The sequence below is a fragment of the Leptodactylus fuscus genome, chromosome 7 (assembly GCF_031893055.1).
Source record: "Leptodactylus fuscus isolate aLepFus1 chromosome 7, aLepFus1.hap2, whole genome shotgun sequence".
NCBI lineage: Eukaryota > Metazoa > Chordata > Amphibia > Anura > Leptodactylidae > Leptodactylus > Leptodactylus fuscus.
The window spans coordinates 62,193,952-62,217,651 of record NC_134271.1 but is presented as its reverse complement, the minus strand read 5'-3'; the positions used below and the strand labels follow the sequence as shown (position 1 = coordinate 62,217,651).

At 41.5% G+C, this 23,700-nt stretch overlaps 1 protein-coding gene across 1 annotated transcript in view; it reads right to left on the bottom strand.

The window, feature by feature from the left end:
* PLCG2 (phospholipase C gamma 2) overlaps positions 1–23,700 on the bottom strand; it is a 109,771-nt gene that overhangs the window by 37,435 nt on the left and 48,636 nt on the right. The window contains exons 12-16 of the mRNA XM_075282050.1: positions 17,696–17,781; positions 17,218–17,338; positions 14,397–14,565; positions 11,563–11,667; positions 3,880–3,969 (exon numbers count right to left, since the gene is read on the bottom strand). Of these exons, the coding sequence (XP_075138151.1) occupies positions 3,880–3,969; positions 11,563–11,667; positions 14,397–14,565; positions 17,218–17,338; positions 17,696–17,781 (571 nt within the window). The remainder of the gene's footprint in view (positions 1–3,879; positions 3,970–11,562; positions 11,668–14,396; positions 14,566–17,217; positions 17,339–17,695; positions 17,782–23,700) is intronic.

Genomic DNA, 23,700 nt, shown 5'->3' with positions numbered 1-23,700 from the left:
CAGAGGACGCCGATGAGTTGAACACACAGGCGATTAAAGCAGGAGCTGTCACAGCTCAGCTCCTACTTTAACGCTGTGCTGCGGCTTCTGTATGTGTAGCCGCGATGTGATGACGTCACATTGTGCCTACAACTATATGAGTGAGCGAGACTGCGGAGAGAGCGGCGGGGGAGCGTTGGAAGGTGAGTGTAAGTTTTTTTGTTTTAAACATTACGGTGGAACATAATAAAGGGGCAGATGAACGGGGGGTACAGCATGACACTGGGGACAGAGATGGAGGGACATGAAACTGTGGACAGATGAAGGGGGGGGGACGGCATGATACTGGAGGCAGAGATGGAGGGATATGAAGCTCTGGGCAGAGATGGGGGAACATGAAGCAGGGGAACAGATGGGGACATGAAACTGGGGGAAGAGATTGGGGGACATGAAACTGGGCAGATGAAGGGGGGGTACGGCCTGACACTGGAGGCAGAGATGGGGGACATGAAACTGGGGGGGACATGAAACTGGGGGCAGATGAAGGGGTTATATGAAACTGGGGGAGAGATGGCGAGGGGACATATAATGTACGGGTGACTGTAGGAGGATTATACTGTGTGGGAGCACATGAAAAATTAATGAGAATGGGCGGAGTCAACATAAAATTGGGCGGAGCTCAATTCGCCGTGGCACGCCGCATTGTTTGTCCCTCTTTCTAATCTTCAAAAGTTGGGAGGTATGCCTAAAGCCATCAGAAAATACATATTTCCGATGGCTTTAGCCACTGAGAAGCCACACTACTGTCTGCAGCAGCGCTATTCAGCTGGAACGCACGCCGTTATGGACACGTGTTCCAAACTGAATGGGGTCACTGCAACATGAGAAACTGTATTGCAGGGTCACGGCATTAGAAAGGTTGAGAACCACTGCTATAGAACCTTTCACAAGAAAGCCGGCGCCATCTTCTGGCCATCACCGACATGCGGCTGATATCACGCATCCCTGAGGGTCACTGCTGAAAACTGTAATTGAGCCTGAGCAGTCATGACATCAGCATGTTTGTGAAAACAAATTTCGAGGGGTTCGTGAAGCAGCTTGAGCTCTTAGGGGCATGTTATATTTTGTGGGGCCTATGTGAAGCATTTTACTGGGGGGACACTGTGGGGAGCCAATTATACTGTGTGAGACCACTGTGGAGCATTATACTGCAAGGGGCCTCTGTGGAGTATATTATATTGTGTGTGGCTGCTGGGAAGCATATTACATTGTGTAGGGCCACTGTGGAGCATTATACTGTGGCCTCATGTAACATAATTATATATACAATGCATGTATAGATATTAGTAAAAAATATGCAAATCTATTCTCCAGGATGTAATTAGGAGAACAGTGCACTCTGTACGCCGCCCTCTAGAGGGCAGCATCCTTAACATCATGCATGACTCAGTTAAAAAGGCAAGTATCATGATGTGGATTTAGGCACATACTCTCCCTGATGTGTACGAGTAACTGAGTCATGCATGATGTTAAGGATGCTGCCCTCTAGAGGGCAGCCTACAGAGTGCACTGTTCTCCTAATTGCATCCTGGAGAATAGATTTGCATATTTTTTACCCAGAATCCCTAGCGGAGCAGGAATGACTTGTAAGTCTCCGTACTGCCTGTGTAGGCACACACTCTCCCTGATGTGTACGATTATCCCCTGACCCTGGTCTATAGTCTCTCACTCTGCCAAATCAGTATCCCTGCGCTATGCTGAGGAGACCCAATAGGTTGAAACAGCTCTGTCCATAGCTGGGAATCTGTTCCTTTTGGAATAGAAATACTAATTTGGCAATAAAATCCGCATCATGATATTAGACTTTTTAACTGAGTCATGCATGATGTTAAGGATACTGCCCTCTAGAGGGTGGTGTACAGAGTGCACTGTTCTCCTAATTACAGCCTGGAGAATAGATTTGCATATTTTTTACCCAGAATCCCTAGCGGAGCAGGAATGACTTGTAAGTCTCCGTACTGCCTATGTAGTCACATACTCTCCCTGATGTGTACGATTATCCCCTGACCCTGTATAAATATTAGTATAAAATAATCTATTTTGTCTTTTTAGCAGAGTTTTATAGAGTACTTCAACTATTTCAGATAGATAGGAATGAAATGGTTAGAAGGATAGATAGATAGATAGATAGATAGATAGATAGATAGATAGATAGATAGATAGATAGATAGATAGACCTTTCATTCCTGTCAAAATGTAAACCAAATACTTGATGAACTGCTGTGACCCTGACTATATCTTGGCCTATCTAGAACACGAGTGGTTGTTGGACATTGACAGTGGCTGTACAATCTGTGTGATAATAAAGGAGCAGATTCCCCTTTGCTGCAGCTCCTGTTTTTTTTCCAATTTTATACAGTACACATTTCGTAGAGAAAAATGAGTATAAAATGCGACTGTCACATCGCTTGTGGTGTTTCTCACAAAAACGGCCTCTGAATGCTTATGTCGACTTATTTATAATGTCTGCACAATTCACAGACCGCCACTTGGAGAATAATGCATCGTGCCGACAAATACTGCAGGAGACAGTAAGCACTGATTAGAGAGAATTACAGGTTTGGACGGGAACAAGAGAAGCATGACACTAAATACATTTCACACTGAGGTTATCTGCTCCGCTGTAACAGTTTGATACTGTGTAAATATGTCTTTTTGCAATCTTATAAGCACTGGTGTTTATTTGGCTCATAGCTACATTGTAACTTCAATATCCAACCTAATTTCGGGAACATTCAGTGTCATGGGACTGAGTAAGGCCGGGATGTATTCAATGATACAAAGCCATCTGTACATTCCTGCGTATAAAAGGAAGAAAGCTATCATTACTGGAGAGCTTAGTGTGCCGAAACAGGGCTGGGATAATATAAGAGGCATAACACTGGGCACATGCTTTGTATTACCAGTAGGGCACTGCTCTCTATGAATACTGTAGGGGCTTTGGGTGCTATATGGATTTATTTCCCTTTGGGTGTAATAGTGCACTTCTTCCCATATAGCTCTATAGCACTTGTGTGAATAAAATAATATAACTGCATACACATTTTGGAAGTATAAAGTCCTTTCTATAAATTTACTGGATTGGGACGCTATCTTTACATCATAACCGAGTGCAATCTACACTTTATATAGCAAACTTCTTCCCGTAGGTACTATATAGAGCACTTTTTTTTTTTTTTACTGTTATTACTGTAAAGCTGTTACTCCCTGTCGAAAGGCACATTCATCCCTGTAGATACTTAAGGGCATCATTGGGTGATTCCTATCTGTACATACTTTAGACAATTAATCCCTGTTGATATTGCTTTATCGATATTGAATACTAAAGGGAACATCCTCCCTCTTGGTACTTTATTTCACTTTCTCACTATGAGTACTATAGGTTCTGGTGTGGAGTTCCATTCCAAATCCCGTCAGCAAATTGGTGCAAGTTTTAGTAAATCAGTTGGGCCATGGAGTCCCTGCCTTGGCCCATCCTGATCTCCACCCTGTAATGCCTACATTCCCAGAATGTGATGGATGAGGTGCGCGGATCAGGGAATGAGCCACACATTAGCCACAAGAAAATTCTTTGCGCCAAATGTGCACCTCAGTATTATCCATCTATGCCAGTTTTCTGGCGTAAAGGGAATATTAAATTCCCCTCAATATCTACACATATAGTATTTTTTGTGATAGTGAAATCTGATCTATCAATAAAGCTGTTTGATAAGAACACTCTTCAAACAAGGACAATAAACAAATATTTTCCATTAAAAAAAAACTATAAAAAGAAACTCTAAACAATACAAAAGTTTTGTGGCCCATTATAGATTTATAAAAGATCCTAAATAAACTTACCTTAGGTGCAGAATCATCTGTACTCTGCTCAATTTCATCACCATAGGACAATTTATCACCAGCGATGGCGCAATACCGAATGGACCATTTCTAGGAAGAAATATATTGGCAATTATCTGCATATGGACCTTACACAACTTTAAAAATATAAAATATGTAAGAGCAAGATTAAGAGGACCTGTAGTAGGCACCAACATTTTTAAAGGAAAGTGCCCTCTATGCTAAAGGGAGCCTTTCAGGTTTATCCAGCATCAAGTAATGATTAGAGATGAGCGAACACCATTCGATCGAATAGGTATTCGATCGAATATCAGGCCGTTCGAGGTATTCGTTCCCAATTAAATACCACGCAGCATACGCAGTAAAAATTTGTATCCCCTCCCACCTTCCCTGGCGCGTTTTTTGCACCAAAAACTGTGCAGGGGAGGTGGGATAGGAACTACGACAACAGAAGCATTGGAAAAAAAAAAATTAAAAACCCATTGTCTGCCGAATCCATGTGACCTCCCATTTATAAGAATGGCCGTCGCCATATTCGCCAGATTTGCGGTCAGAGATAGGGAGAGAAACATATCTGCTGAGGGCTAGATAGGCATTAGCTTCAGATAGGCAGGGAAAAACCGAAGAACAACAACAGCTCTTCTCAGAGCTATATACTGCAGGGAGAGGAGTGGAGCTTTCCACGGACGGTGGAAAACAGGGATACAGAACAGTTACTTCTTGCTATATACGTGCACACCAGCCTTTTGTTAGGGGTGTCCCCCCAAAAAAATAGCAGGAATCCACTGCAGTTACTTCTTGCTATATACGTGCAAACCAGCTTTTGTTAGGGATGTCCCCCAAAAAAAACATAGCAGGAATCCACTGCAGTTACTTCTTGCTATATACGTGCAAACCAGCTTTTGTTAGGGGTGTCCCCCCAAAAAATAGCAGGAATCCACAGCACTTACTTCTTGCCATATACGTGCAAACCAGCTTTTGTTAGGGGTGTCCCCCCAAAAAAAAAATTTAGCAGGAATACAGAGCAGTTAGAACCGGCTATATACGTGCAAACCAGCTTTTCTTAGGGGTGTCCCACCACAAAATAGCAGGAATACAGAGCAGTTAGTTCTTGCTATATACGTGCAAACCAGCTTTTCAGGCAGTGTGTAACCCAAAAACAAGGATACAGAGCAATTAGGTCCGGCTATGTACGCTCAATCCAGTTTTTCACGGTGTGTACCCCCAAAACCTAGGTGGGAGACACCGAAATTCAGTCCGTCTATGTACGCTCAATCCAGATATCCAGGGTGTGTACCCTCAAAACCTAGGTGAGAGACACCGAAATTCAGTCAGGCTATGTACGCTCAATCCAGTTTTTCACGGTGTGTACCCCCAAAACCTAGGTGGGAGACACCGAAATTCAGTCCGGCTATGTACGCTCAATCCAGTTTTTTACGGTGTGTACCCCCAAAACAAAGGTGGGAGACACAGAAATTCAGTCAGGCTATGTACGCTCAATCCAGATATCCAGGGTGTGTACCCCCAAAACCTAGGTGGGAGACACCGAAATTTAGTCAGGCTATGTAGGCTCAATCCAGTTTTTCACGGTGTGTACCCCCAAAACCTAGGTGGGAGACACCGAAATTAAGTCAGGCTATGTGCGCTCAATCCTTTTTTTCACGGTGTGTACCCCATAACCTAGGTGGGAGAGACAGAAATTCAGTCAGGCTATGTACGCTCAATCCAGATATCCAGGGTGTGTACCCCCAAAACCTAGGTGGGAGAGACAGAAATTCAGTCAGGCTATGTATGCTGAATCCAATTTTTAAGGGTCTACCCCCCAAAGATAAGTGGGAGACAGCCGTTCATTCAATCAGGCCATGTATGGTCAAACCTGTTTTTTATGCCGTACCCCCCGAAGCTAAGTGGGAGACACAGCAATTCAGTCACGCTATATCAGCTCAATCCAATGTTTAAGGGTTTACCCCCCCAAAAGCGAAATGTGATACACAGCAATTCAGTCATGCTATATCAGCTCAATCCAATTTTTTGTTCAACCCAGTATTGTTTGCTCTCCATGATGTGAACTATGCCTTTGTCTCTTAAAAAGCAACCCAACATGAAGTCAGCCATGTGTGCCAATGTGTTACTTGGCATGACTTCGCTGCCCCCAACTGTAAGGGTCACTCTCCATTTCCTCCATTTTCCACTCCCCTTCACACCATCCGTGCTGAAGCAATGGGATGCACTGAACTTCACCCTCAAGCCTCGTGTGGGACAGTGACATGAAATGCCATTCCTTCCCTCTCGTCTTCCTCCACGAGCCAATGGTGCGAAGATGACAGGAGTGTGCTCGGAATGTTTTCAGCCTAGCAGAGGCTACTTCTCACTTTCAAAAATGGCTGCACTTTGACCAGTATATCAGGCACAATGGTGTAGGTTTCAAAGAACCTTTGCACCAACAAGTTGAAAACGTGGGCCATGTGTGAATAGTGTTTGAGTCTGGCAAGCTCCAGATCTGCTACCAGGTTCCTGCCATTATCACATACGCAAACATGCGTGGGCCCAGGTGCAGCGGGGAAAACCATATTGCCATATCATCCTGGATGGCATTCCTCACCTCGGAGGCAGTGTGCTGTCTGTCCCCCAAGCTGATGAGCTTCAGAACGGCCTGCTGACGTCTCCCCACGCCAGTGTTGCAGCGTTTCCAGCTCGTAGCTGGGGTCGAGTTAACGGCGGAGGAGGAGGGTGGTGTTTCAGCACTCCTGCCATGAATGTTGGGCGGAGAGACAAGGCAGGCCGCCACAGTTTGCGACCCGGTCCCAGCCTCAAGTACATTCAGCCAGTGTGCCGCTATTGAGATGCAGCGTCCCTGGCCGCATGCACTTGTCCACGCGTCGGTGGTCAAGTGGAACTTTGTGCAACTTAGTGCACAACTTAGGGACCGCCTGATGTTACGGGACACGTGCTGGTGCAAGGCTCAAGTCACCCTAAGGGCCAAAAACACTGCTGGTGAATTTCCTTCCATTTCAAAGGACTCTGTGTTTAGATTTGGCTCAGTCGCAGCTCCAGAACATGCCTTTGAAGGCAAGGTTTCCTTTAGTGGCTCCATCTCAGCAGGATGATGAAGGTGAAGCTTGGTTAAATCTGGGGTCAGAAGGGAAAGTGGTTTCTGATCTACTGTACATCTAAAGTACTGGAGCATGTTGTTTGGACTATTAACACCTGATCAGAACCCTGTAGAGGTAATGTAGAGTCTGATATTAGAGGACCATTACCGCTAGTAGTGGTTGCAGCCAATTCTCCACCTTTACGGTCCTCTAAATAAAAGTTAGCCCCAGGACTTGATGCCAAAATGTTATCAATTTCCCAATTAAAATCAAGGACAATGTCTGGGTCCTCAGTCCAATCACTGCAGGGATGGTTCTGGAACCACCGTTTTAGGGGCTAACAATTTTAAATGGGCTCACACTATGCTGGTTCAAGGCTCAACTCACCCAAAGGGCAAAAAACTCTGCTGGTAAGAGGCTGAAGTCACCTAAAGGGCCTCAATCTCTGCTGGTAGCTCAGCTTAAGGGCCTCTAACTTAATTTGGAAGGGCTCACGTTAAGGGCCAGAAAAGTGAATTTTGGAAGGTCTTACCACATCACACACACACACACACACACACACACACACACACATACACACATCCACAATGACAGTTCAGGGTGGGTACTGTTGGATTTCCCATTGCCTATTCCATCAGTGGTTGTCCTAGGCAACGTGATTTAAAGGGGTGCTTGTTAATGTTTCTTTAGCTTAAATTTGGGTTTCTGTCCATCCAATTGGGGAGTAAAGAAGGTTTCCAGGTATTTTCCCACTTTGATAGAGGTTTTTTTGAATGTGGAAAGTGTGTAGTTGATAGGCTGTGATGGTGGGGTAAAACTGTGACTTGGGCTTGTTAGATGCCCCCAGGCTTGCTTCCCCTGCTGTCCCAGTTGCATTCCAGAGGTGTTGTCATCATTTGCTGACGTGTCATAGAGGACTTGGTCGAATGGTGGGTTCCCCTGAAATGAAGCAGTTTTCCCCATAGACTATAATGGGTTTGATATTCGATCGAATAGTCGAATATTGAGCGGCTATTCGAAACGAATATCGAATATTTTACTGTTCGCTCATCTCTAGTAATGATCTTTCCTATGGTGACAGGTCCCCTTTAAATTTGCAATATATGAACCAAGTAATAATATATGTTCCTTATTAATACTGGAAGGTAAACATGTATTACTAGTTAAGAAAAAAATATAAAGTATAGTTGTATTTTCTGCAGAATATAATGGTATAAATTACCTCATCAATAGTAATAGGTGCAATTGTATCTGTCTTTTGACATGCTAAATAGAACATGAAAGGCACACTGATAGTACTTAGATGTTAATGAAGCGTAAATCATTACATTTCTTTATTATACTGTAGATGTCATTTTTAGACCTTTCACGTATTTAATTTAACGCTTAGATCCACAAAGCTGTGCACATATGTCAGGAGAAATTACTTCTATATGAGTCAGAGAAAATAGCTATGCTTACGCAGTTAAGGAGAGGCTTCTACCTGTGTGGTTTACCATTTTTATTTCTTTGCGAGTGACCCAAAAGTACATATTACTTTCATAGCCACATCATCGATTTCATATCTGCTGGACAAAACTGTGCAGCATGCAGTGCTATTTTTTCCAGTAAAATGCCATAAAAGACGATAAGGTACATGAATTCAGTGTACATTGGAACTACGAGCCTTACCTCTATATATGTCCATCTACTTCCTGCTGTGCTCTCAGCTAAATTTAAAATCCCCCGAAATCCCGAGAGAATAAATAATGCTTAGGCTTGTGACCCTTTTGTTTGCTATTTGTGCATGGTTTGGGGATAATGGTGTAATTGTAGAGAATCAATTCACCCCTGTGTAGCCTAGTGTGATAGGTGAATGTGGAAGCAAAGGTTCTCTTTAAGGATGCATCCAGGGTCGTGTGTGTTTTATGTGGTGAGCAAGGTGGACGGATGCCCCACAGAATTGTTATGTATATGTGTACAAGACCTGATCCATGACAAGCACCATTATGGCAGCTTGGCTGCCGTTGATATCAACACAAACTACAAGGGTCTCTATAATGTGTATTGTACACATTGGGGCAGATAAAGTAAAATTGTCCAACCGTGGGATATGGCAAAGGTAGACTAGACAGTCTTAAGATGCGCCCGATTTTCCAAAGTGTCTAATGCTGTTTGATAATCTGCCATACTTTCAGACTGTCTAGTATAACATTAAACAGTTATGAGTTTGCTTCTTTTCTGATTAAATTTTGGTGCAAAAAATTGGTGCAATGGATGAAAACTTGGTGCAAATGCAAAATTTTGGCTTAGGGTTTAGCATACCCCCTTTTCATCAAACTCTGTCCACATGTCGTGCAAGGTGCAAGAAATGTTATAAAGTGCCTAAAACGCATAGAAAATGAGGCGTAAAGCATGTACACCAGTTTTGGGTGCATATTACACCAGAATTCGGGTGTATATTTATTTATCTGCCCCAGTGTGTACAGCCTGTATTCTATCCAGAGATAGTTCAGTATCTAAACTATAGTCATAAGCTACAGCTAGCTAACATTTATTTTTTAACTATTAAGGGAGCCTTCACACTACCGTCAGTGTCCGACAGCTAGTGTCTGCTGCTAATGTCCGTTCAAAATCACCCGATCTCCATTTAAATTAATGCAAAATGTCACGGACACAGCTAGCAAGATTTTGAACGGACATTAGCAGTGGACACTAGCTGTCAGACACCAACGGTAGTGTGAACACCCCCTAACAAAGTAACAAAAAAAAAATAAATCTTTTTTCAAGTACCCTACTAGATCATTCTGAGTTTATACAATTGCTCAGAATACGCATCTTTGGTCAGAATTTAGCAGTGTAATGCCCTGTTCACATCAGCGTTTGGATTCATTCCAGGGAGTCCGCATGGGAACCCCCCCAAACGGAATACCAAACACTATTTTAAAGCGCTGATCTGTAAATACACGCGGACCCCATAGACTATAATGGGGTCCATGTGCTTACCGGCAGATGTCCGCAGGGATCTACTTACCTGTCTGCATGATTCGTGCGGACATCTGCCGGTAAGCACTCAGACCCCATTATAGTCTATAGGGTTCGTGTGCTTTTAAAGCACAGCGCTTGCAATTGTGTTTACATTCCGTTCGGGGGGGGGGGGGGGTCTCCATGCGAACTCTCCCCGGACGGAATACAAAAGCAGATGTGAACCAACCCTTACAAAGAGCTTTGAAAGGTTTGCCTTGTCCTGCATTATATAGACAACACATTGATGTGAATGGACACCGTGTAATAGTTCATTATCCCTGTGTTTGTACAGCAGAGAAACTGAAGTCTTACTGCCAGCTTTCCAAACAAATTACAGCTGATCCCCGGAAGGTCCTAACAGGGGAACGCTTTCTGATCGGTTTATCGTGGGCAGCTCCACTGTGTTTGTTTTCCTCTTAACTATTATGGAGATTGACAACATAGGTGCAACCACCAACAAAAATAGATCATATTGAATCTATATGTCTTACATGGAAATCTTGCAGTTGGCACTTCCCTATATTAGAATACCATTAAAAATCTCAAATAACAACATATACATGACCAAATAGCCCATAAAAATAAGCACTTCCCATATTAACAAGCGCAGAAAACCACTATGAAGGAGCTGAGTCGCTATATAGTAGATAGAACTTTCTGCTTCCGGCCCTATATTGTTTACAGTGTGAGTTCCGAAAGCGGATCCTTACAAATGATCAGTGCAGGAGCGGGAAGGGGGGGGGGGGGCGTTGTCGGCCACCTTTCGATCATATATTTATATCCTATTCTGAGGATAGACCATAAAAAAAATAAGGCCGGACAACCCCTTTACCTTTTAGATGGCTCATTCTTCAATACCTGGTAACTGGTAAATCAGGGGTTTTTACCAGGGGTCCCATCATCATCACAGTAACAGAGGCATAACTTGACACTTCTGGGCCCCAAATTCAGAATCTGCAATGGGGCCCATTCATGCCTTGTACCATTTGGAGTAATGGTATATTTAATATGGTAGAGGGACATTTGGGGCCTGCTCTGGACCCCCTGTAGTTACCCCCCTGCATAGTATTCAGTTCATTATGGGGACTTGCCAGACAGAAAGGGTTCTTCTCTAGAGACAGTTATTGATCGGTTCCCAACGATTCGCTGTAATTTCACTTTTTTGTACATCATGCTTGTGCTACATAACCTGCTTAAAAAGTTTATTCTTCATTTACAGGCTGATTGGAGAAATAATGAAAATAAACATTTCTAACAAAAACTATCAGAGTTTTTTATAGCTGTGAATTACTTTCCTGTTACTGTGGCAAGAACTGATTGTTTATACAAAAGAAATAATTAAAAGAATAAAAACAAAGTAATCAGTTAAATAAAATAAAGCTATAAATGTAGGAAATTAAGGTTTATATCCTCAACTTTGTTCGCATCCAATGCTTGTACCTTTTTGGCTTTGATTCTGAGCTTCCTCTGGTATCTGTTACAGGCGCTGCAGCGCCACCCTGTGATCTAACTGGGATTAAATCTGGACATAAAGGGTACAGTATCGTATAAAAAACAGTGTATACAGAAAGTATAAGCTGGTTACCTGATCTATGGCATCCCACATATACAATTCTCCTTGAAGTTTGGTTTCTTCTTTATGGTCATCTGTGTTGATGACATAATCTCCTTTGGGTCCCAATTTTTTATGCTACAAAGGGTTAAAAATACACAATTTTTTTGCACATTTATTCATATAAAAAAATATATTTCATTATTTTCCAACAATATAAAAAAAATCTTAGTATGAGAAAGTGCAGTCAAAAATTAAAAAAGGACAAAAAGTCGCCAAATCCTGTTTTGATTGTAGGATATAAGATCCATCAAAAGACAAGATCTAGTGTTTGCATCTGCACCGACTAAGTGATCTGATATGTTGATCAGGGCACTTCTGTTATTGAGCTCATTCCTTCAACCCCAGAGAGGTTTCCTATGAGGGTACTCTCCATACAATTAATGCGCTCCCAGATCTACAGCCATATCTAATAGCATATATTACTATATACAACTTTCCGTAAAGCAGGAAGAGATTTCATAGAAGCGTACATAGAATTATGGGAACTGTCTTGATACTGGCAGAGCTCAACAGAAGTGTATTATTTCTATCTAATCCATTCTTTCTACCACACTCCACGAGAACCTCACCACCTGAGTATCCTACACATAGTTACTTAGCTAAAAGGGGTTTATTCAAGCAGCGAATGCTCTTTGAACTACCTTCACCGCCTTTCTCTGCAAGTTTATTGTATGTGGTGGGATGGCTTCCAGAGGATATGTTTAATGTAGTCATAGACCCCTATTATACGAAAGAGATGATTATTTTGGCTTCACTTGTGGCGGGGGTTCAGGGTTTCTTTTAGCTCTATGGAACAAAGTAACATATAACGTATACCATACAGTACTCTTAGTACATTTTAGGAGAGTGAGGCAAAAATGCTGCAAAGTAAAAAGGCTTCCAAAAATCTAAGCATTAATAGTTTATTTTTGTCAAATACCACAATGAAGTGAATGAACATAAGTGTAAGCAAATTATTTTTTGTTGTGACTACCCTTTGGTGGAGAAGTCCTAGAAGTGATGATTTGCCCTCCACAGAGCCTTACAGGGTTTCTATCATTAGAAAAACAGTTTTAGGCCAGGGCCCCATGGGACGGAAATGCCGCGTTGGAAAAACCGCAGCATTTTACAGTACGGGCAAAGTGGATGGGATTCACTTTGTGATAAAAACCGCCATGCACAAACACCGCAAATTCCAAAACTGGCACGGTTTTGGAAATCATAGCATGCCAATTATACCTATGGAAACGCCAGCGGTTTCCCTATAGGTATATTTGTAACAGAAAGTCTGTGGAGGAAAACTCTGCAAACTTTTCTGTTTAAAGGTCTGTGGGAAGAACTGCGATGTGTTGCCGCTTAAGGTTTTCTCACAGCACTTCTTTTCTACAGGTCATTCTGTGGGGCCTTAGCCTTAAACTAAAACCATGTAGGAATAGCATTTAGAAAATGCCTAGTCAGCTGTTCCTTTGGCCATTTTGTGTTGGTCTCGTATAAGAAGAAGAGGAGACGCAGAAGACGGAGGCGGCGCTGGAATGGATAACAACACTGTGCTCTGAGCACAGGGAGAACGCCCCCTGTGGTTTCTGAGCACAATTACCTTAATGAAAAAAAGAAAAATTTAAAAATGGCGGTGTGGACCTTCAAAATAAGGTAAGAGATGAATAGCCTTTCTGCGTGGGTTTAGTTTAAAAACATTTTTTTAATGATAGAATCCCTTTAGCATTATCGAGTCTGTGAGATTCCATAAAGACAAAGAAGGATCTATGGTTAGTTCTTCAAGATGTTTAAACAACCTCCTTGCCGAGTTCCTTCACAAATTGTGTCTAAGTGTACCTAGAAGAATTAGTGCAAAGGGTGGTCACCCCAAATATTGATGTGATATAGATTTCTCTTTCGTTCTTTAACTTTGCATTTTGTTAATCGAGAAATCTAAACTTAACACTTCTGCTGTCTTATTCTGCAGTGTTTCTTTCCATACCTGCCTGATACTTTTGCCGTACAGCACAGGGCATACTTTAAACACGCAGTATAAAGGCAGCCTAACTCACTATTTTTCAAGATGTTTCCTGATCTTTTCTCGTTCTTCGTGGTTCGATTGGTCTTTTGGGTTATGGATGTCATTTTGGTGTTTGTAACACAATTATGTGCATGTTAAGGTTGTCCTACTTTGCACTCTAAGGTCACTCATTTGAAGTTTATTAATTTCTTAATTTATAACCAAGCAATTAATTCTGCTGTTCGTATCTTCAGGGAATCCGCACTGTTCTGGAAACACGGCTTCATACTGTCCCTCAAGGACTTAGACAGGAAAGGTGTGGTTGCTTTCTTTTAAAAGAAGTCAGTATTCACCTTTATGGCTTCTACAGTGAAGACAGATATTCCTGGGAATACAGTTTATAGGGGGTCTGTGACCAAACTGGAAGGAGCATTTTGTCTCCTGCTAGCAGAAAACGGATGACATTGCTATAGCTCTGTGAAACTAGGGGGAGAAAATACTCCCTAACTAGAACGAGTGACTGACCAAGGACAATATGATCTTAAGAAAGTTGGTGAGGGTCTCTTTGTTATTCGCTTTGCATGGACAATTAAGATGTGCTTACAAGCGGGTGTGAGACAAGGTTTATTTCTGGACCCCCTGTCTGCATTATACATACCTGATGGAAGTTGTGTATTGTAGGGTTGTCATATTATAGGTTACTATATGCCAAGGCTCTGTTTAGGAGTTGATGTAACACATCAATAGGAATGTCTAGACTCCAGTTTACCAGGGTGAACATACAATGTAATGGTCAGCACCAAACCAACAGACAAGACACAATAATCACCTTTATTATGATTTTCTCCTTTAGCTGCGTAGGAGATGGAAGCTGATCTGCACTTGCTTCGATTGGTTTGGTCAATAGCATTTCACCTAACACTTCTTTAAACACCTTGGCCATATACCTCTGCTGCTCCACTGTACAATGTTCTTCTATGGAGAGTATAACTGGGTATCTACAGAGGACAAGACAAGGTTACCTGCAGTCAGACTTCTTAAAATAAGGTTAATCTCTTTGCAAATCAATCACAAATGCTAACGATTCCAAAAGAAAGATAAGAGAAAAAAAAAAAAAAAGAGTGAATATGCTTGACAGTATGGGTTGTCACATAGGCTTTTTTGGAGCTAGACAGCCTCCTCTATAAAGGAAGTGGTCTCAGCAATTGGCTGATTGGGTTCGACCGCTGAAATTCAACACTCATGAGGGCAGGCTGCTTTCAAAGTGACATCCGGACTGTGCTACACAGTGACCACACATGAATGCAAAAAAAATCACCAAGTCCTCCAGGGTAAAAACTGCTCTTTGCATCGTTCTATGCTCTAAGGGACCATTCACATAATGTTTTGGCATCAGTTTAACGTATCTGTTTAATTGATGGACACCCATTTCTATGCACTTCTCTGTCAGACAAAAAACAGGGTGGCCATTTTTTTGCAGCTGTTTTGATAATAAGTTATTTTGCATCTGTTAATTGGAATTGCTAAACAGATGCTAAAAACATTATATAAATGGCCTCCAATAGAGGGGGTCTTAAGCATCAGACCCAAAGCCTCATAACATCCATATGTCTATAAAGAGGGACTTTCACCACCTCTGCCAAGACCAGTTCTTTGCATCCTCCAATATGCGCTGATCAAATGATTATGGCACAGTAAGATTTTTTTTTCTCTAGCCCCCACCATTCCTGAGCAATCAATGCTGTTATTTTTGGTGAATGATCTGCTATTTAGACTCTGTACTGTCATATGGGCGCTGTCAGGCAGGAGAAAGCAGGGGGTGTGATTCTGACACTGGCTGCCTCTGATAGGAGCTCTGCTTAGAACTAGCCTTGGTGGAGGTGGTGAAAGGTCCTCTTTACAGGGGAATATGGAGACAACCCATTTAGCAGCAAATCAATGTTTGCCTATATTACATCTGTATCAACCAGACCTCTCTACATTCAAGTAAGCCAAACCTGGCCTCTGTTCATACTTTGTGGACTACTTTTGGCATATGCACCACAATATCTTCTACCACATAAATCAAATATCATCAATGATGCGATGTGTTGCCGCTTAAGGTTTTCTCACAGCACTTCTTTTCTACAGGTCGTTCTGTGGGGCCTTAGCCTTAAACTAAAACCATGTAGGAATAGCATTTAGAAAATGCCTAGTCAGCTGTTCCTTTGGCCATTTTGTGTTGGTCTCGTATAAGAAGAAGAGGAGACGCAGAAGACGGAGGCGGCGCTGGAATGGATAACAACACTGTGCTCTGAGCACAGGGAGAACGCCCCCTGTGGTTTCTGAGCACAATTACCTTAATGAAAAAAAGAAAAATTTAAAAATGGCGGTGTGGACCTTCAAAATAAGGTAAGAGATGAATAGCCTTTCTGCGTGGGTTTAGTTTAAAAACTTTTTTTTAATGATAGAATCCCTTTAGCATTATCGAGTCTGTGAGATTCCATAAAGACAAAGAAGGATCTATGGTTAGTTCTTCAAGATGTTTAAACAACCTCCTTGCCGAGTTCCTTCACAAATTGTGTCTAAGTGTACCTAGAAGAATTAGTGCAAAGGGTGGTCACCCCAAATATTGATGTGATATAGATTTCTCTTTCGTTCTTTAACTTTGCATTTTGTTAATCGAGAAATCTAAACTTAACAAATTTGCCTGGCATATGTCCTTTTGACACAAGCTTGGCTTGTTTGTACCTTAAGTATGCAGCGGCATGAAATGAAATAGTATATCAGACAGGAGTGAGGTCTGGGAATTGCTGCTATAATATAACCTACAAACATTATAGTAATATGCCATGTATTCGCGCAAATGAACCGCCTTGGCGCCATCCTATTGCCATAGGCGGTTCATTTGCGCGAATACACGGCTTCCATTACTTGGTATAATTCCCATACTGCGGGCTTGATCCGGTCTCCAGGAGGCTGGACTGAAGCCATTCTATTTTATTTACTGGTCCTTAAAGGAATACCTTTGTCCTTCAGAAATCAGAGTCTGATGAAGGTCCAAGAGACCGAAAACGTTTACTGGCTTTACCAATAAAATTAATTTTTTGACACTGCAAATACATGAAGTTCTTCTCTACACTTGATAAGACGGGTTGGGACCCTAACTTCACTATTGGAATATCTACTGTATCCCTAGACAAATTATTCTTTTTCTCACTACCCTCACCACTTTCTAGAATGTGGCTTGGTCAAGGACAACAGCCCTGCCAGATTTATGATCATTTACACCAGTTTAACTATGAGTTGGCATATATTTCAGTGCGGCATGCGTCCGGAAGAGGGTGCGCTTAGGTATGATGAGATGTACCACATCATAAATGAGGCGTACCCTTCCCCGAGATAAGAACACTGGTGTTGAAAACGCCAGTCTTCATTAATAAAGCCCCATTGACTCCGTCATCAGAAAAATGTATTGTTAAGAGTCAAGTGTCATGACTGTATAACTGGTTATCACAGAAACAGATATCGCATCAGTGATAATTTATCAATGGGTGATTTTAGTGCATAGGTGAGGCTACATAACCTAGGCACATCTGTCTGCCCATTCTTCTTATGTAGCGATCATACATCATATGTCCAGTTATTAAAGAGTTACAGCAGGGACTCACTCAGAGGTGACAAATGCATGGTCCTTAATAGCTTGCACCACGTCGTCAAATTTAATTTTCGTTGTTCTTGTCCATCCGTGATAAATAATTGGCTTTCCATCAGGGCCGTCCCAGCAGTCCACTGGAGTGAGGTGAGAGACAGGAAACAATCACACTTCAGTGAACCCAGCACAACGTGAGCACATTACAATCCTTCGGCTAGAAATTTCGGGTGGTACGTCAGCAATTCAATGTTCCAGCCATAATGCAAGGTGGTAATAAATGAAATGGGCTTTCACTAGAATCCCTCAGGGAGAGGGACTTTCTCAAATTTACTGATATTGGTTTTATACATATTTTGTTCAAAGTTCAACTAAAAAATACTGCACCTCCTGCAATCCTTGAGAGAGCACAGGAAGACCAGCAGCATGCATAAGAAAATAGAGGTGGAAGACTAATATTATACTTGCTTATAAATGAAAAATAAAGCTATGCTTACACTCGATACATCGGCACCCCATCCGCAGACACCGCACATAGGCTTCTGTGGACGACTCGCTGCGCAGCTGGTCTCCTGTTAGGTACCTAGGCAGGGGCAGAGCAGAACATAGCAAGATAGGCAATTCTGATGTGATAAAAGGTGATTTGCATAAGGTCTATGTAATATATCATTGTGCCATATTTATGTTTGGCATCAGAGCTCCAATTTTCTTATAGAGCTGCATATCCACTCTATAGACCTAGGGGGAATTTAGTCAATGTCTTGTACCAGTTTTCTTGCAGTAATGGTACATAAAGTAGTTGCTCAATAAAAATGCAACGTAAGTAACACTGTTTTTTATATATTCCCTTACCTCTCCTTAGCCTCCGATCATTATACTCAGGGGTCCGAAAAGACCCCCGAGTATAATAGTGCTTGTGGGGCCCGTAGTCCAGTAGTTACGCACCTGTCTGCAAGCCAGATGCAGCCATCAAAAGAGCCACATCTGGCTCTCAAGCCATAGGTTTCCGACCCCTGCTATATAATCTTAGACTTATAAATCTGCCGTATTCCACGCTCACCACCAGGTGGAGTTGATATGCTTACTGCTATGTATAAAATGTCCCCCCTGTTATGTTGCTAAGCTCCCCCTAGTGGCACCTTCAGACAGAGGTTTATCATTTAATGTCTACAGAACCTTTCAACAATCCTCAGAACTGGTCACTGGAGTCTGGCTGTTCCAATATCTACCACAGACTGAGTAGAGGGGAATCATCTCATCTGCATTGATGCCATCTCTTACACTAAGAAGTTGCAGTGGAATCATATAGGGCATTTCCTGCATTAATGTGAATAAAGTACTTGGAGTCAGACACAAAGATTGCAGTTATTTGCAGCAGTCTATTTGGTGACTCTGTTTCTTCTCTATCTTGCTGGGCTCCTGCTCACTCTTCTAACATCCACACTCCATAAACTTTTACTATGAGTTGTAATCTGACATCTCTGGGATCTTATATCAGTCTTGCTCTAGCACGACAGAATTCAGCAAATATTTCAGAGTGAAAGTCAGTAGAGCAGAAAAAAAGCTAGATAAGTGTGATTTTACTATGATGAGATATATTACAAAGCTTCATATACTTGCTTGGACTATTGATTCATGTATATATTGTTGAAAAGTCAGTGACTATTTCACCTCATATCAGAAGGTATAGACCTCTCTCTTTTGACCACTGTACACACATGGTATGAATTAAATCAGCACAGAATTCTGGACCTATTTATAGTTAAAGGAGGTCTGCCAGGTGCAAAATGTCTCTGAAACAAATAATAGTGTAGTTTAGGGGCCTCTAATAGTAAAATCATACCTTTGTAGTCCCAAATGTATAGTGTATTCCAATACCACTGCAATACCAATTTACTCAAAACAGATTGTTTTGTATTGCTGGGTATGCTATCCTGAATGCACATTGTGGCAATTTACCCTAAGGCTCAGTAGAAGGTATACAGTATCTATGTACAGTTGATTTAGAATGACCTAAATTTCTACATTGATCACTAATAAAATGTAAGTTGATAGTTATCCACATTTATTGGCAATCACAATCTAACCAAACTAATAACACACATTGGTGAGTAAACATCCACAGTGTAGAGCGAACACGAAAGGTTATGGCACCACGTTATGGAAAAGCTGGAGGTTTTTGTCGTAGATTTTGAATAGTTTTTTTGCCATAGACAGAAGTGGATTGAGCAGTGAAGACAAGTATAAAGATATGGTCACACGGTGGAAAATGGTTTCCGCCGTGTGAACTTCTGCGCAGCTAGCCACGACGGTATCCCGCTCCTGATTAGGCCGAATGAATGGGAATAAACAGGAGCGTGTCTCGAGACGCGGACGCCATGACTGATTCATCTCACTTCTTTTTGCCGCTACTAGCTAGCGGGGGGGAAAAAAGCGAGCAGCTTGCACTGAAGTCAGTGGGAGTCGGTTTTGCAGGCTGATTCCGCTTCAAAATCCGCCTGCAAAAAACTCCGCGTGAACTAGCCCTAAGAGCTTCCAATATATTTCCCATTCCTTTTGACCCACTCCTGGGTTTGGCTCAAAAAATGCAGCAAAATTTGCAGAAAAACCCCAGTTTTTCTGTAATCTGGAGCCTCAGCATAAGTGAACCTCCATGTTAATGACTGCTTCAAGAGTTAATTGGTAAACTGTGTATCCACCAAGGGGATGAGATTGGAAGTGTGGATTTCACAAGTGCAATGCCCAATAAAGAACATGCACAAAGCCTGGTTACTGAAACACTAGTTACTGTAAACCATACCTCCAGGCAAACAACTGTCACAACACCTTAGTAGATGTGTTATAGACTCATGTAGCTGGAACAGGCAGTAACGCTTTGCTAAATACCTAGGTGGGTTAGACAAGGTACCAACAAATGGAGAAAATTCCTGATTTCTGCTACTGTCCCTAGGAGAGGGTGTTCAGGTTAAGATCATTCCAATCCAGATAGAGGTCATAAATAACCCAAGGGTAAAGGCAAAAGGCCTGCTAAAGACTCTACAAACTGAAAAATTTTCTGCTTATGTGTCCATTATTAGAAGAAATTGAACAACAATGGCCACCAAAAAACATTGCGCCCTGACTAGGGCTGCACGATTATTGCCCAAATTAAAGTCACGTTTAATTAAACATTTTACCTTGACTGTGAATGATGAACAATTATTTTAGAACACTCCTATTATTACATACCACTCCCCCTATTTATATGCTCCGCCATAGTACTTTGGTTTTGGTTATTCCAGTATCAGCAATTCTGAATGGATAGTGCACAGTTAATGACATATCCTTTTAGTGACTTATCCTTTAACCAATGGCAATGCGAGACAGGATGCATGAAAAATAATTAAAATAGCCGATTTCGATTTTGGTTATTTTCAATAAATTGCCTATTTTTAGTCCAGTTTGCCTCAGACCACCTGGATGTTCCACAATGCTTTTGGGGAAATGTTATTTTGACAGATGAGACAGTGAAAGGAACATTATGGTTTGGGTCTGCTCGGTCGCTTCAGGGCCTGAACGTCTTGTGATCGCTGAGGAAACCATGAATTCTAAAGTGTACTAAAACATTTACAGGAGAACGTAAGGAGAGCAGCGCATGACCTTAGGCTGAGGAGACATTGAGCGATGAAACTAGATAATGACCCACAGAACCAAGTAAATCAACTAAAGATGGTTGAACAAGATCTATATTCTAGAACAGCCTGACCATAACCCGATCTAAATTCTGTGGGAGGAACTGAAAAGGTCTGGGAATGCCAGAAATATTGATAAAATGAAAGATATTTGCAATGAGGAACGGTCCAACATTCCTCCTCAGTGTTGTGCAAATCTTTTTTTTTTTTGTCAGTTCCTGGATGTCTATGATGGAGGTGATTGTTGACAAAGGGAATCTACAGGTTATTAAAATGAAGGGTTCACTTACTTTTTCTCCCTATACTTTGGATGTTTACTCAGTGTGCTCAATAAAAGCCATGAACAGTACAACCTGGTTGGGTGTTGTTAGTTGAGTTAGATTGTTTTTCTCTGTAACAATTGGACTACAGTTTATTAGTGATCAATGCAGAAATCTTACATACGGTACTTTTCTTGCAACTATATGTCCTTGTTCTGCTTCTATAATAACATGTGCACTGGGTTTTATAATTTTTCAGCTTTTTTCTCTGTTGCTGGGTTTCTCCTCTATGGACTTATAGTAAGGTCATCTCCACTGAACAGCTATAAATGATACACAGTAGCTTCCTCCCCATGGGCTGCTAAACAGCTTCTGAGGAATAAATTGGAAAAGCCAGAATGAATTGGACATCAAATACAAGGCACATAGGAGTAAGCTATGTTATATTTTAAGGGTCTTATTTCAGATACAGCAAGTCCCTTGATCGCAGTGAAAAATCATCCATTCATTTTTTATGAAAACCACTATTTAAAGGAAAACGCCAGCCATTACATTGGACATTGATGAAAAAGCCTTGTAGGACACTAGTAATGATCAGGCTTGAAATTGCAGAAGGGACATTTATAAATCCTTTTCTTTCCATTTTATGTTGCGTGCCATAGCATTGCTAGCTGCAATTTTGCTGAAAATCTGGGTGGAGCTTCTTTTTGACATGGTTTTGTGCACAACCATGTTGTTGTATAAATAGCAAATGTCTGACACATTTCCTGGTGTGGTGAAATTGTTGTCATCAGAATAACAGCCAAAAACCGTATTGTAACAAAACAAAATAGAGCATATACCGTGTACATATAGGGAGATGATTTTATATATTTTTTAGTTCATGTTTCTCATTTTTAAGTTCACCAATGGGAGCACCTGACACCCAGTCCCAGGCATTAAATCTATGTCTGCTTCTATAACTGTCTACAAGCTGAATCTGTCAAGTACTAAGAAAACCAAAAGTGTCATTTCAATCTGGCATCTGATATTAGAAGAGTTGGTTCAATAAATTGATTTAAATAGTCACTAACTTTTCAGAGAACTTAGTCTCATTTCATAGTGCGTATAAATCTGGGCCAAAAAATAATTCACTTTAATTAAAAATGTGACTGTGACTGCCTGAAAAACCTTTCTAAAGTTCCTGCAACTAGGCATTTCCCTTCGAGCTAATTTCCAATTCACTCCCTGTTGCTAGTCAAGATCCAACCATAGATACAATAGATAAGTAAGACTGGATCACAGTGAGTGGATGGTTCTGTTTTGTCTTCACACAATGCATAGAGAGGGGAGGGGTTGATTCTCCTCACAGCCTTCACACATGTCTACAAACTGTTGCTCTGTGGAAAAGACTGTGCAAAAAAATCACAGCTTACAATATAAGAAAAAAGTCTTCTATGTACTTTTATCTACCTTTGGCTGATTGTGTGATTACGGATGGGATATTATTCACAGACAGAAAGCAACTTTCCTAACTGTGGTCATAGATTCTGCTTTTCCTGTGTCATGCCTGCATGGTAAATGCTAAGATAGAATGGGTAGCTACATGTGTCTGTCCTATATTTACAGTTGACTTTTCCTCACATATAATGGCCAGTTGAGCTTTTCTCAGCTATGTGTTTCCTATTGTACAGTTACTCCTGTCAGAATTACATGTAAAACCAGTGGTTGTAGTAGTTATGGATATGGGAGGGATCAGACTGCTTCTTACTGTACACAGCCCTGTGTGATAGAGCAATGGAAACTATGCTACAGTCATAATGGGGATATTAGCAGCAGAAAAACTAAGACATCATGTATGAAGCCTTACATAAAATACAGAGCTAAACGCCACTGGGCATATGCAATATAACCCTAGTAGTACAGAGAGAAGAAATATCACTATCACTATGTAAAATCACACATGGGATAGAAAACGTATAAGAGGGTAGGTGACAATCTATTACTACATAGAAACACTTCTATGCCATATCCAAATAAATAGCATTCACAATAGGCTCTGACAAAAAGAATCCCCATGACACTTGCAGTTAGATCCCAATAAGGCAACAGCTCAGTATATCATAGATAGTAACCTATAGTTTTAACTGCATGTACAGACCATATAAGATCACAATCAGTCTGGCAAAAAAAAAGCATCAAGAAGCCATTAAAACACTAGTGGAGATATAAATATGCCATGTTATGGATAACAAGAGCTCGTGAAGGTGTCAAAATAGGTTGCAGTGCATTTGCAAAGATACTCATGTACCGACAGGGTTCATCCAAACTGGTACTAACCAAATACATAATAAATAATGGTAGCAGTATGTAAGCTTCAACACAGTCATATACCTACTGTGGTAAAGTGCATGGTAAAGTGGTGGACGGAGTGTATATCTCGCCTGGTTTCCTCAGCCAGGTGAGATAAAGGAAAGCCAGAGCGATAATTTATGCTCTAGCAGAGCATAGTCTGCCAGGGCTCTTTTTATATATCATGGGCTGGTTTTTCTGGACTGGAGGGCAGGTTGGTAGTGGGAGCCTTCCAGTCCA